We start from the raw sequence: 12,450 nt of genomic DNA on the forward strand, positions 1-12,450 counted from the left end.
CTACTTTGTGCAAGAAAGTATTTAAATGCACAGAGATAGTTCCTGGTCACTCTGCACATTCAATTTTTTTCATCCACGAAATGCCTGGATGATCCCGGGACCAGACTGGCCGATAGGAAGAGACATACATTAGGTCTCTATTTAAGGCATGACAACGCTCAAGAGAACACTGGGCCCGATTAAGTTGACATGTGAGGAGAGGGCAGGAGGCAGCCCCTCTCCTCTGATAAAGTGTAAAGTAAATGTGCACCACATTTACGGTAAACAAGCTGGCTCAGGCAGAATTGGGATCCACTGCAACAATTCACCTTCTGCTCCATCTTGGCCCGGCTATCACAGTTTTGCGCTGCACAATCAGAAGTGCATTGGGCGCTCTGGGCCTAGAGCTACAGCGCCTTGTACAGAGGAACTTTTGATTATTAGGTATCATAACGCGTTTTGATGCGGTGATGCGAATACTAGCATAGAAATGTGTTATACTAACCAGTGATGCGTTGCACTTGGCAAGGCTGTCCACTGCCAGAAAAGCAGTGAGACATATGCTCCACTGTTAGCATTATTTTCCAATTTAAATTATTCCATGCACAATTAAGTTTCCTGCCTGTAACCAAAGAGGATCTGTGTGGTTTGTTGCTGTGAATGGGTCTCCAACTGTGCACCCCTCTCCTTATTTAGCTATGCACTTACATTCTTCTGGCGTAATGGCCAGAGCTGCTGACTTTGGAACTGGGGAACCAGATTCTAGTCTCGGCGTCGGCTCAACACCATATGATTCTGGTCAAATCACTTAATCTCCCCGTGCTAGGCTGCATGCAATCTGCAGTAATGTTTTACAATGTGATTGAGGTAGCGTTTTAATGCTTCAGCTGGCTAGTGTGAAGTCTTCCCTAGTCTGGGAGCATGTAACAGACCTTGCCACACACAAAGCTCTAGTTTGTGTTTACATGCAATGACATCTCCTGTAGTCTCTTACCATGGATGCATTCTCCCCTACATCCGCCATCATTATATACCTTTGAATATGCTGTATTCGTTCTACATTATGAAGAGCAGTTTCTATTCAGTTACACTGCTGCTCTTCAGAAGGTGGATGCTCCAATAAACGGCTCCAATAAACGACTCCTTTACTTACAAGAGTCTTTGTGGATTATTGGACTCACAACAACGTCTATATTCTTCAACATTCAACTGTTAACTGAACGCACTGCAAAACTTTATCAACTACACCAAACAGATTACGTAATATTGTAAGGAGTCTGCCGAGCACCACTAGGGACCTCATATGCACAAACACAGAACACGACAGCTTGCATCAACAACAAACATTTACAAAGTCAATAGGTTTACAGTGGTTGCCAAAACATGAGACCTATTGGCTTTGCCACTGTTTGTTTGTAATTGTATGCACTACAGAGACAACAAATCAATACCGTTGTCAACGGAATAGGATTTGCGACTCAAATAATGAAACACTTTACATTTTTGTACGACTGCGGTCTGTATTATTTTTCTTGGTGTCGCACGTTAAAAGCGGGCCTATATATTGTTGCTGTTCGTCTAATGGAAAAGTTAGTATTTTTATTAATGGAATACGGTAAGATTTTTAAAATCGAAAGGGTGTTACTATTGGAGCCTCGCATGATCATAGTCTTTCTACTCTTTTTACTCTTCGCGGATACCGCGCAGGCTTGAATCTCTTCCGTAGATACAGCTCTATTGGGATGGCTGGTTGGCGACTGCCGCTGCTCCTGCAAGTGACAGCGCTCAGCTGCGTTCTTCTCGCTTCATTGAGCTGGGGTAGCAGCTGGGCATGGCTGCGCTTTCCGCTGCTGCTGGCCTTCACGGCACTGTCCACGCTGGGGTTCTCGTGCATAGCCGCTCCACGGAAGGGTCTTCGGCGAGTATGCGTGCTAGTGCTCGGTGACCTGGGCCGTAGCCCACGTATGACGTACCACGCACTTAGCCTAGCGCGCTGGGGCTATGCTGTCAATCTCCTTGGCTTCCGGGGTAAGCTAAGGCTGTTTTTTAAGGTGACGTGTATACAGTGCTTTAAATGAGGCCGGTACTCACAGGTAGTCAGTACCGGCACTTATTATTTTTATCCCTTCAAGTATCGGCACTTCTCTACCGCCACAGAGAGTACCGGTACTCCTGTTCGATATATAATGTTTATTGCTACTTCTGGTGGGGCTGTCAGCGTTGATCCTCCCTCTAGTATACACTGACACCTAGCTGTAGCCATGTGCTGAGTCCCTGTTCAGCAGCAGCTCATTTGCATTATGTCTTGAACGTGGGGGGTGTTGAGAATGTCACCTTCACGCTGAGTTGACAAACCGTGTCCATTCAGACTCTGCTATGTCATTCACATTCACACCATAGTGTGCATTTGTGCACACGCTGAATCCAGGCAACCCACCGAGAGTGGGAATTAAGGAAGCAATGGTAGGTAAGGAGTACAAGCATTGGCATAGCCAATAGGTCTCGCCTTTGGGACCTTATAAGTGTTTAGCCGTGCAACAGTTGCATAACTAAATACTTATAAGGTCCCAAAAGCGAGACCTATTGGCTATGCAATGCGGCCGCGAAAGTGATCACGATCACACATCAAAGCGGACGCAAAAGTGATCGCGGTAAAGCGCGGCGCGCGCGCACATGCACTGTAGCTTTAGACTGGCCTGGTCAGTGCCGGACTGGGAACCAAAACCGGCCCTGGCAAAGTGCTCAGCCGGCCCTGGGGGTGCCGGCTGAGCACTTTGCCAGGGCCGGTTTTCGGCCGATTTTGTTACAGGGCCGACGGCCCTGTAACAAAAACGGCCCCCAGGGGCCCAAAACTGGCCCACACCCGTGCGGCGCACCGGGGGATTGCCCGGTGCCCGCTACGGCCAGTCCGGGCCTGGGCCTGGTAGCACTTTTTGGAGCCCTCTCAATAAGTCTCGCCAGACCAGCACATGCGCTGGGTCAGGCGAGACCTAAAAAATGACTTTTATATTACGTGAGCTTTTTGTGTGAGTGTTTGACTGCTTGTTAGTGTTTAACTGCTTGTGTGCGCGTTTGTGTGTAAACGAAAGAGGAAGAGAGAATCTGGATACCCTCGGAAGGTGTTTTGAAGGAAGTGTGTGGATTGCTTTTTATGTGGATGTGTGCTTTTGAGAGTGTGTGCACACAAAACTGAGTATTGAGCCCAATGCATATAAGTAACCAGGGCCAATAGAATTATGGGGCAGGCGAGGGACACATTATGGGTCTGAGTTGACTAAATTATGCAGCAATAAAAGGCAAATTAGGAGCTGTAATTTAGCACATTTTTTGTTCGTATCACTTTATTAGTTGTTATTTTTAGCTTTAGCCTGCACAGCGCTTGCACTGTGCTTGTAAAATCTATTGTTTTTAATATAAACTTAAAAGGGGCTCTCATCCCGCCCCCCCTGGCTTTTTATTGGTTCCTGTGCTTGCCACTTACTTTTTCTTCATTTCAATTGGCTGTAGCATTTTTCTTGCATTTACCAATGCTTGTTCCTCCTCTGCTTCTCTTATCAGTTTCCCGTAGCTGAAATACTGTTAACATCCACTTTGGTGGAACAATTTTTTTCACAAAGTTTTGCCTTTTTCTGCTTTTTCATTTTGCAGCAGATTTATGTAGTGCAACTGGGCAGAGTTTAAATGATTTGCCCAGAATCACAGAATGTTGTGCTGTGGAGACTTGGACCAGATCCCCAGCTCTCGAGGCAGTAATTCTGGACACTGCACCACATCCCCTTCACTCCTGTGATGCTTGTTTTATTTGCCAAAGAAGCATGTCATCTGCACTTCCACCCTCCTCCCACTCTTGGCTGTGCTTTTGTACTTCGAGTCCTGCACCCCCCTACTTACTTTCCCCTTTATTAAGCCCCCTCCTTTGTGTCTGTTTACCACCCCCTCCTGCTGTTTGTTTTTTTGCAAACTTTTATACAGCACAAACTCGACCCAAAGGTATTGTAGCGCTTTTCAGGTTGCATTACAGATGGACAGGGCACACAGGAGCCAGCGGGGAGAGACTGGGGCTCCCTGAGAGAGGCACTGATGACAGCTCTTGGCTGACATCCCTGAGGGCACAGCTAATGAGGGCTCCGCTGCCTTCTATTCATCAGATCCATAAAAAGTGGCATGGCTGCAGACAGCTCATGGAACAAGTCTGGTCATGGTGCTATCCTCTTGCACTATTTGCATGGGAAAAAGACACATAATATCAATAACACCATGCTGTATTTATCTTAGTGCCAGCGCAGGAGTGTGCAATTATCTTCTGCCAGCTATGCCCCTTGTTCAAGCAGAGTCTATTCATATAAACACGGCACATTCTGCCAGAGAGAGCGGCATCAGAAGCCACAGCTCAACAGTTCTCCATTGCTATTTCAGTCATATGAGGGCCTTTCTATCAAACACAAACTGCACTATAATCTTCTTTCTCACAGATAGACTGCAGTCAGCTACACAGCTGAGCGGCAACGAGAGTGGGAACTGTGAGCCAAAGATATTTTCTAAAAAAATCTTTTATGCATGCTTTCTGTTTCACTTTCCAATATTTTCAGGACATTGTGCCTACCATGAATACATGCACCCATGTAATTTTTCATAAACTGTGTTTGCCAGACAAACTGCTCATCTGTCTTGCTACCTTGTTCAGCGCACAATTATTTTCAGTCACGGATACAATATTCTCAGTCTTCAACGGGTCTTTCCTGTCTGTGGTGCACACACAGTGTACAATGCAAATGCACAATTAATGCGCTGTCCTCTGAATTGAACGAAAATTCTATCTGAAGTGGCCATCAAGCGCAAATAAATTATTTAGTGCTCTAAAGAGATGAAACTTTTTTAAAGTTACTAAAAATTCAGTGGAACGTGTTGCTGTGCAGTGGAAGGTGCTTTTCAAAGCTGGACTGGTCACCTTTCTGTTCCTTATTGCTATATAAATAGGATGTTGTGCCGCCGAGACTCAAACTGGGATCCCCAGCTCACCAGCCAGCAGCTCTGGCTGCGGCACCATATCCTCTCCACTTCTGTGATACTTGTCAGGGAGCTCTTTCCTTCGTCCCAGACGGTGATTGATAAAAACAGCTTATTATTCATCACACAGGCAAAATCAATGCTTGTTACACTTGTTAACACTATCTGGGCATAGGTTGCACCTCAGGTTAACACCTGAACATAGGAATAAGCATCAGAAAGGTGAGACGTCAACCTTTGCAAAGGACTTTCCACTGCGTGGCAACATGAATTGCTGCGATTTTACTAACTTTTGAAGTGCTTGAGGTAGAATTATTTTTTTTTTTTTAAATCTGCAGATTATGCACCTGATGATGGATTATGTGGAAAAAGCGGCAAATCCATAATTATGCGAAATGGAATAACATAATTCCATTTCCCTGATAATAACAGTGTGACATCAAGAAGCTGTACTAGGTAAACAAGTATTGACAAAGCCATTAGGTGTGGCCTTAGTCAAGCTGGTGTAATCGTTAGTTCAAAAAAGTATATTGCAATTATATGAAACAAAAAAAGAAAACATGCATCCTATATGTGGTGATTATAAACATGCTAAAATATATTTAAATAAAAAAGGCTTTACCATTTCATATAATTTAGTAGTACCAGTGTGCTCTATCAGGCAGGTGACTTAGAATTGGTTTAGAACCCCATGTTAGTCTTAATACACATCACACAGAGGTATGATTCTAATTTGCGAAAGGACTAGCTACTATTGACTCTTAATTACTGCAACTCGAAGACCTATTTTAAACTCAAATAGTGACTGAAAAAATGGATAGAAAGTGGAAAGGAAAAAAAGCATTGACACAGTATAGTACTGGACCACCAGCCTGGCACTAAAATACTCTTTTTAAGGGGAGAGGAGTTGGCCTAACGGCTAGGGCGGTCAACCTTGAATCTGGGGAACTGGGTTTGAGTCTCGGCAAGGACGCTGAACATCCTGTGATTCTGGGCAAATTACTTAATCTTACCTGTGCCTAACAAAAAAAATGAATGTGTCCTCATGTAATGCAACTGGTACTATGTAAAGCGATCTGATACCCGATTCGGGTCAAGTTTGTGCTATATAAACTCTGTAAAAATAAAAACATTCAAAAAAGGCAAATTTGCACTTGTGATCAGGAAAAATGCTGTCACTCACAGTGCCAGATGGCCAGTGGCCTTTATTGGCTGACCCTTTACACCCATGCTATATATTATGGTGAGTGGGAGCAGAATGTGAATGAAGAGGGTTGAGTAAAAGCCCCCCAACATAGTTATATTTTTTATATTTATGTATGTATTGTAAATTTACAAGGCTGGGAAGACAGCCAAAAGTGTCTAAAAATAAAAAGGGATTAGCTGAACTTCATTTTCAGGCTGGAGCTGAAAAAGGATTTATCTGTTATGTTTTTGCTGCTAATATTGTTTCAGTAAGTTGTAAGGTAAGGAGTCTGTTCTTTATATTGTCATTGTACAGATCTCTAATACGAGCAATGGATGAATTGGGTATATTTTTCTGAGACATGTCCAGCAAGCAGAGAGACTTGCAGAATCCGTCCATTGTACCCAGTTAGTTATTTTCTTAGGCTGCCCGTTTACTGTGGAATACACACCCCTGTTAGATCACTAACCTGAAACAAAAGTATTGCATTTTTGTGGGTTGTGTGCTGAAATTCCTTCTGTGCCTGAAGACGCCATGACGCGTTCTTAGTTATTTGAGGTCTCAAACATATTTGACAAGGCATAAGCTCAAATTAATGCTCATCAATTCCAGGTCTCTTAGCAAACACAAGATCGAAATACACAACTGTATTTTAGATAACCATCTTGATGCCTTATTCCTCGCTGAAACTTGGTTGAATGAGGACTCTGCCACCTGAGATATTGGAAGCCCTCCCACAGGATTATGGCATCCTTAGACTGGATCGCCAGATTAAACGCGGGGGAAGAATAGCCATAGTCTATAAATTATCTTTACAGTGTACTTTGGATATGGCCAACATAGATAAAAGTGAAGCAGCCTTTTTTTCAATCACAGCAGCAGGTAATCACCCTGTGAAAGGATTTTTGATTCATCAACCTCCTGGTCCTGCCACCAACTTTACGTCCAGCTTAGTGGAGCAAATGATGCAACCTGCACTGCGCTATAAGAAACTGATAGGTTTAGGGTATTTTAATTTACACATTGATGACAAAACTAACGATGAAGCCCTATCTCTACGGCAGGAGCTAGCTTCCCTTCAGCTTATACTTAAATCCACTTTCCCTACACACCAACAGGGCATATATTTGACCCTTTTTTCACTAATTGTGTAGAGTTAGAAATTGAGCCCCCGACCGCAGTTCCGTGGTCTGACCACCATCTCTATTCCATTAGCTAACATCCCCTCTATAGCTACAAAAGAATTTTGCACTTCACATAGAGGATGGTCGAGATTTACTTGGGCAAGCTTTATTCATGCCCTCCAGCAGTGTCGCCCTCCACTGGGAAAGGATATTAATGTGGCATGTAGCTCCGTGGATAGGTGGATTACGGAAGCTTTGGATACGGTGTCCCCTTGGACCTCCAGCGTTCCATGCAGACGGACTAAATCTGCACCATGGTTCAATGAAGCACTAAGAGCAGCAAAAAAATCTTGTAAGCGCTTGGAGCGCATATGGATGAGTGATTTTCAGACCACAATAAGACTACATATAAACTGAATTTAAAGTATTATCATTCCCTCATCAAAAAAACCCTTGCTGCCTACTATAAGGAAAGAATAGAGAAGGCTGATAGCTCTTCTAAATAATTATTTTCCATCCTTAAAGATCTATCCTCACTTAAGAGAACTGAGACTCCTGTGACAAGCTCATCTGAGCCGTGTAATCGATTTGCAGATTACTTTGCTGAGAAGGTAGCCAAAATATATGATACCTTTCCGGATGAGGCTCGCAATGGGATGCTTTTCCAATTCGAGAGGACCACGTTGGACGTGGCTAAATGCTTCTCTAAATTTGACCCACCCTCACTTGTAGATCTCAAAGACATAGCTACAAGTATTACATCTGGCTCTCCTAAGATCTCGAGAGAGGGCCTAGAGATTATATTGCCGTATATACAGCAGCTTCTTGAGCTCTCCCTCTCTGATGGGGTGGTCCCAAAATCTTAGAAGCAGGCAGTTGTCCTCTCCCTACAAAAAAATCCTGGAGCTGACGCGTCAGCTGGAGCACCTGCGCCCGATTTCACTTCTACCCTAGTTCTCCAAAATAGCAGAAAAGGGGGTGAATATACAATTAGTCACACAGATTAATCAGCAAAACTTACTCTACCCCTTACAATCAGGCTTTAGAGCTACGTACTCTACGGAGTCAGCGTTGTTCCTGGCAACTGAGACAATACGCAGACGCGTGGATGAAGGGCAGACCGTGGCCTTGGTCCTATTGGACCTAAGCGCTGCCTTTGATATGGTATCCCACCAACTGCTTTTACAACGTCTCAGATTAAGAGGACTGGATAATGTCACACTTAAATGGATGGCTTCCTTTCTGCAGGATAGGAGCTTCCAGGTGGCACAACGTCCACATATTTCCAAAAGTATTGCTCTGCCTCAAGGGGTCCCTCAGGGCTCCATTTTGAGCCCTACTCTTTTTTTATCTGTATGTCATGCCCCTGGCAGAGATCGTGGAACTACAGGGCGTCACTATTGTACCATATGCAGACGATACGCAATTGGTGGTGTCACTATCACACACCTCTGATGGAGCAGCCGTGAAGTTCTCCTCGTGCCTGAAGGACTTGGCCTCCTGGATGACTAATAACTGCCTTAGAATGAATGGCAGTAAAAAAGAGATTTTGGTGGTTCGGAAATCCCCCTCCATTTGGTCATCGGCATGGTGGCCACATATATTGGGCCCCACTCCTACTCCAAGTAAACGGGTTAAAAACCTAGGAATGTGGTTGGTCTCCAATCTGTCGTTTTAGGCACAGACCCTTAAGGTGGCAGGGAAGTGCTTTGGAATTCTGAGAATGTTATGAAAAACTCTGGTGGTTCTCCTAACCCAGCTAGGAAAATCCTGGTCCACGCCTTGGTAACACCTCAACAAAAGTAACTAAAAAAATTCCTTCATAGGCTACAATGTATCCAGAACGCGGCAGCCCGCCTAGTTCTGAAGCTGCCCAGGAGAGCTTCTACGAGGAAGGCCCTCGACGACCTGCACTGGTTGCGAAAAGAGTCCTTTTTAAAGCTTTATGCATTAGTCACCGTAGCTTACTGGGCAAATGTCCGAGGTATCTGCATGGCTTACTCCGTATAATCATACACGCCATCTCAGATCAACCAGGACCCATCTGGTCAAAGTCCCTAAAGTACAAAAAGCTAGAATGGGGGCGAGTTCATTCAGCTATTTGGCAGCCAAAATCTGGAATACTCTCCCTCTTTCTCTCCGCACGGAATCTTCGGAGGTTCTCTTCCGGAAAAAACTGAAAACATGGCTTTTCCAGGTATAGGTCCTTTATTCTGTCCTCCTCCCCTGTAGAGTTTTGCCTTAGCGTGGGGACACACTAGTTGGTGTAACCATGCGATTTACAAGTGCTATTGTATTATTATTATTTCCGTGTGCTGCATAGGATAGCTAGAACCAGGACCCTAGAAGTTCCTATAAGGTTGGTGGCTTAAAGCAGAGTATGGCAGATAGTATGTATTCTATAGTGTGGTGGCAAGGATGTATGACTAGTAATACTGTTCAAAGAATGTGATGGCACCTTTAGGGATAACTTAGCTAAGGTAATGAGATGTGCATGGTGTTTCAAAGAATCTACCCTAGAATATTTACCTACTCACCTCCTGATCCCAACTAACGACAATGTAAGAAGATGGATACACATTTGCCTTCATGCTTGACTGTACCACTTCTAGACTGGCGGATTCATGGCTCATAACGAGGGATTGTTCAGATGTTTGACATCCTCCTTTCAGACCCAAAAAATGTTTTTTATTGACTGGTTTCTATAGCGCTTAAAAACCATGAATTAACACAGGGCACACTCATCACTCCGCACACCCATTGCAGACCCAATATGACAAAGTGCTTGTCCGTTATACAGTACTGACCCAAATTAACATACTAAACTGCCAATGCCCAATACCCCACAGTATTGAGATCATATAATGTCCTACAACACAGCAGAACACACAATATAAAGGGGGGAGAGGCAATGTCCCTACTCCAGCCTCCCCGTACGATAACTGAACCACACAGAGGGGTAGGAAAATATGGGAGGCATCCATTACAACGCAGTCATTACAACGCACTACCTTTACAATGCAGCTGTTACAACGCAACTGCCTTTACAACGCATGCCACTGCAATGCATGCCACTGCAACGCATGCCACTACAAGCATGTCACTACAACTCATTCCACTACAATGCATGCCATTACAATGCAGACCATTACAACGCATGCCATTAGAACTCATTATAAGGTAAGTATTGGGGATTTTTAAGTTCTAGGGTGGGTATGGGCTTTGGGGTACATGGGAATAGTAATTTTTACCCCTACACTATCCAACACTTACCCTGCTGTTGCACTCACTGGAGTGAGAATAGTAATTTTTACCCCTACACTATCCAACACTTACCCTGCTTTGGCCCTAAAAGTATCATGCTTTGTAATGGTATGCGTTGTAATGGAATGCGTTGTAAATGTAGTTTCTAAAAATGCGTTGTAATGGCATGTGTTCTAAAATCGTGCGTTGTAATGGTAGCTGCGATGTAAAACCCGCGTTGTAAAAGCGTGCGTTGTAAACGTTTGCGTTGTAATGTCCTATTCGAAAAAATATATATCAAGCAATATATAAAATGTGCAAAAGATATGAGATTAGTGGCATGTGTTCACTGTGAAAAAACTCCCCTCACTCACAAAATTGTGGCATGCTTTATCATAGGACATGCTGCAGACCAACGCCTGGGGTGGAGCACAAGAGAGGGGAAAAAAATACAAACCATGAAATTCTTGGGATCAACAAAGAAAAGTGCAGCCAGTGAGAGTTAAAACTAGCTTGGATGTGAACCCACTCAAAATGTTATTCTGGGGCCATCCGGCTAGGTTTAAAAACATGAAGGATGGAAGTGAAAGGAGAAAATTAGGATTCCTTCACCCATCCTTACTGCCAAGGTGTTGACATGTTTCTGCCGTCAGTATGTGCCCACAACCAGGTCACTCCGGCATTCATCAGGACCCTTTGGAATCCAAAAGTGGGAGGTACCCTCTGATCCTCCCTCTGGTACCTGTGGAATGTGATCCTTCCCAAGGATACCTTAATCAACACACACTCCGTCGAGTTTCATAGATTGAGTCTCTAGAAATGGCGAGGTGTTAGGAGTGAGCCCCTGTAGTCAAACTTACGTCAAGGTGCGTGCACTGCCAGGACACTGAGCCTTTTAATGAGGATCTCTTGAAAACTATGGTGCTGAATTAGAGGTGGTGCCAAAGACTGCACAGATACTGTTTGGTGTTACCTGGTTAAAAAGAGAAAAAATGGTAAAGCAGTAGTCTGAAAGTGTGCATGTTAAAACTTACGTGAAAGTGCGTGCACTGCCAGGATACTGTCCAAATCCTCGCCGCGTACAACACTGCAGGCCTGACATCACCCACAGTGGTGACCAATGTGCACGGTTTTTACTTTGTCAAAGTCGTTGTGAGGATTCTTTCACATTGTCGGATCTGGCCCATCCAAATAAATACAATGGGCTGCATGAATATGCCCATTGCGCATAAGAGAAAATGAGGAGGAGCCCTTTTAATGAGGATCTCTTGAAAACTATGGTGCTGAAGTAGAGGTGGTGCCAAGGACTGCACAGATACTGTTTGGTGTTACCTGGTTAAAAAGAGAAACAAGCATTTACAATGCAACGGTCTCGGCATTGTTAAAGTTAGAGCTATTGGCATTGCTCATGACATTATTTTTGTTTATGTTTTTGTTTTTAAAACATTTTAAGAAACGGTATTGTTATTTACTATGTCAATAGCTTAATCACTCTCAAATGCGAGACCTATTGCATTTGCACCCACACACACAAAGCCACCCACGCACACAGAGCCACCCACAGAGCCACTCACATAGAGCAACCCACACACAAATAGAGCCAACTACACACACACACGCAGTAGCCCACTGACCTATTTACATTATGTGCAACCAACATGACATAATGCAATAGGCAGGCAAATTCAGATGATGATGCTCTACAGAGTAACTTATTTCAGACTCAAAATGTGGAAAAACACTTAAGTAAGTCTACGGCTCTGGTTACTCGACTTGTGAAAAATGTAGAGTAGGGTTTCATTGGGCAGGTTTTTTTGTCAAGTTAGTTTGTCAAGTCATTGTAAAACTACTATAGTGGCCTGCTTTCGTACTTGTTGCTATGTACTACGGAGAACAACTCAAAATTATTTT

At 43.9% G+C, this 12,450-nt stretch overlaps 1 protein-coding gene across 2 annotated transcripts in view; it reads left to right on the forward strand.

Moving 5' to 3' along the window:
* The first annotated feature begins 1,654 nt into the window (after nt 1-1,654).
* ALG1 (ALG1 chitobiosyldiphosphodolichol beta-mannosyltransferase) overlaps nt 1,655-12,450 on the forward strand; it is a 236,930-nt gene continuing 226,134 nt past the window's right edge. Inside the window, exon 1 of one of the 2 annotated variants that reach the window (XM_085628273.1) lies at nt 1,655-2,007. In XM_085628273.1, coding sequence (XP_085484399.1) covers nt 1,722-2,007 — 286 coding nt within the window. In that variant the 5' untranslated portion in view covers nt 1,655-1,721. The remainder of the gene's footprint in view (nt 2,008-12,450) is intronic. The other variant, XM_085628274.1, reaches the window with a different exon arrangement.

This window comes from Triturus cristatus, chromosome 10, assembly GCF_964204655.1.
Source record: "Triturus cristatus chromosome 10, aTriCri1.1, whole genome shotgun sequence".
In the NCBI taxonomy this organism is placed as follows: Eukaryota; Metazoa; Chordata; class Amphibia; order Caudata; family Salamandridae; genus Triturus; species Triturus cristatus.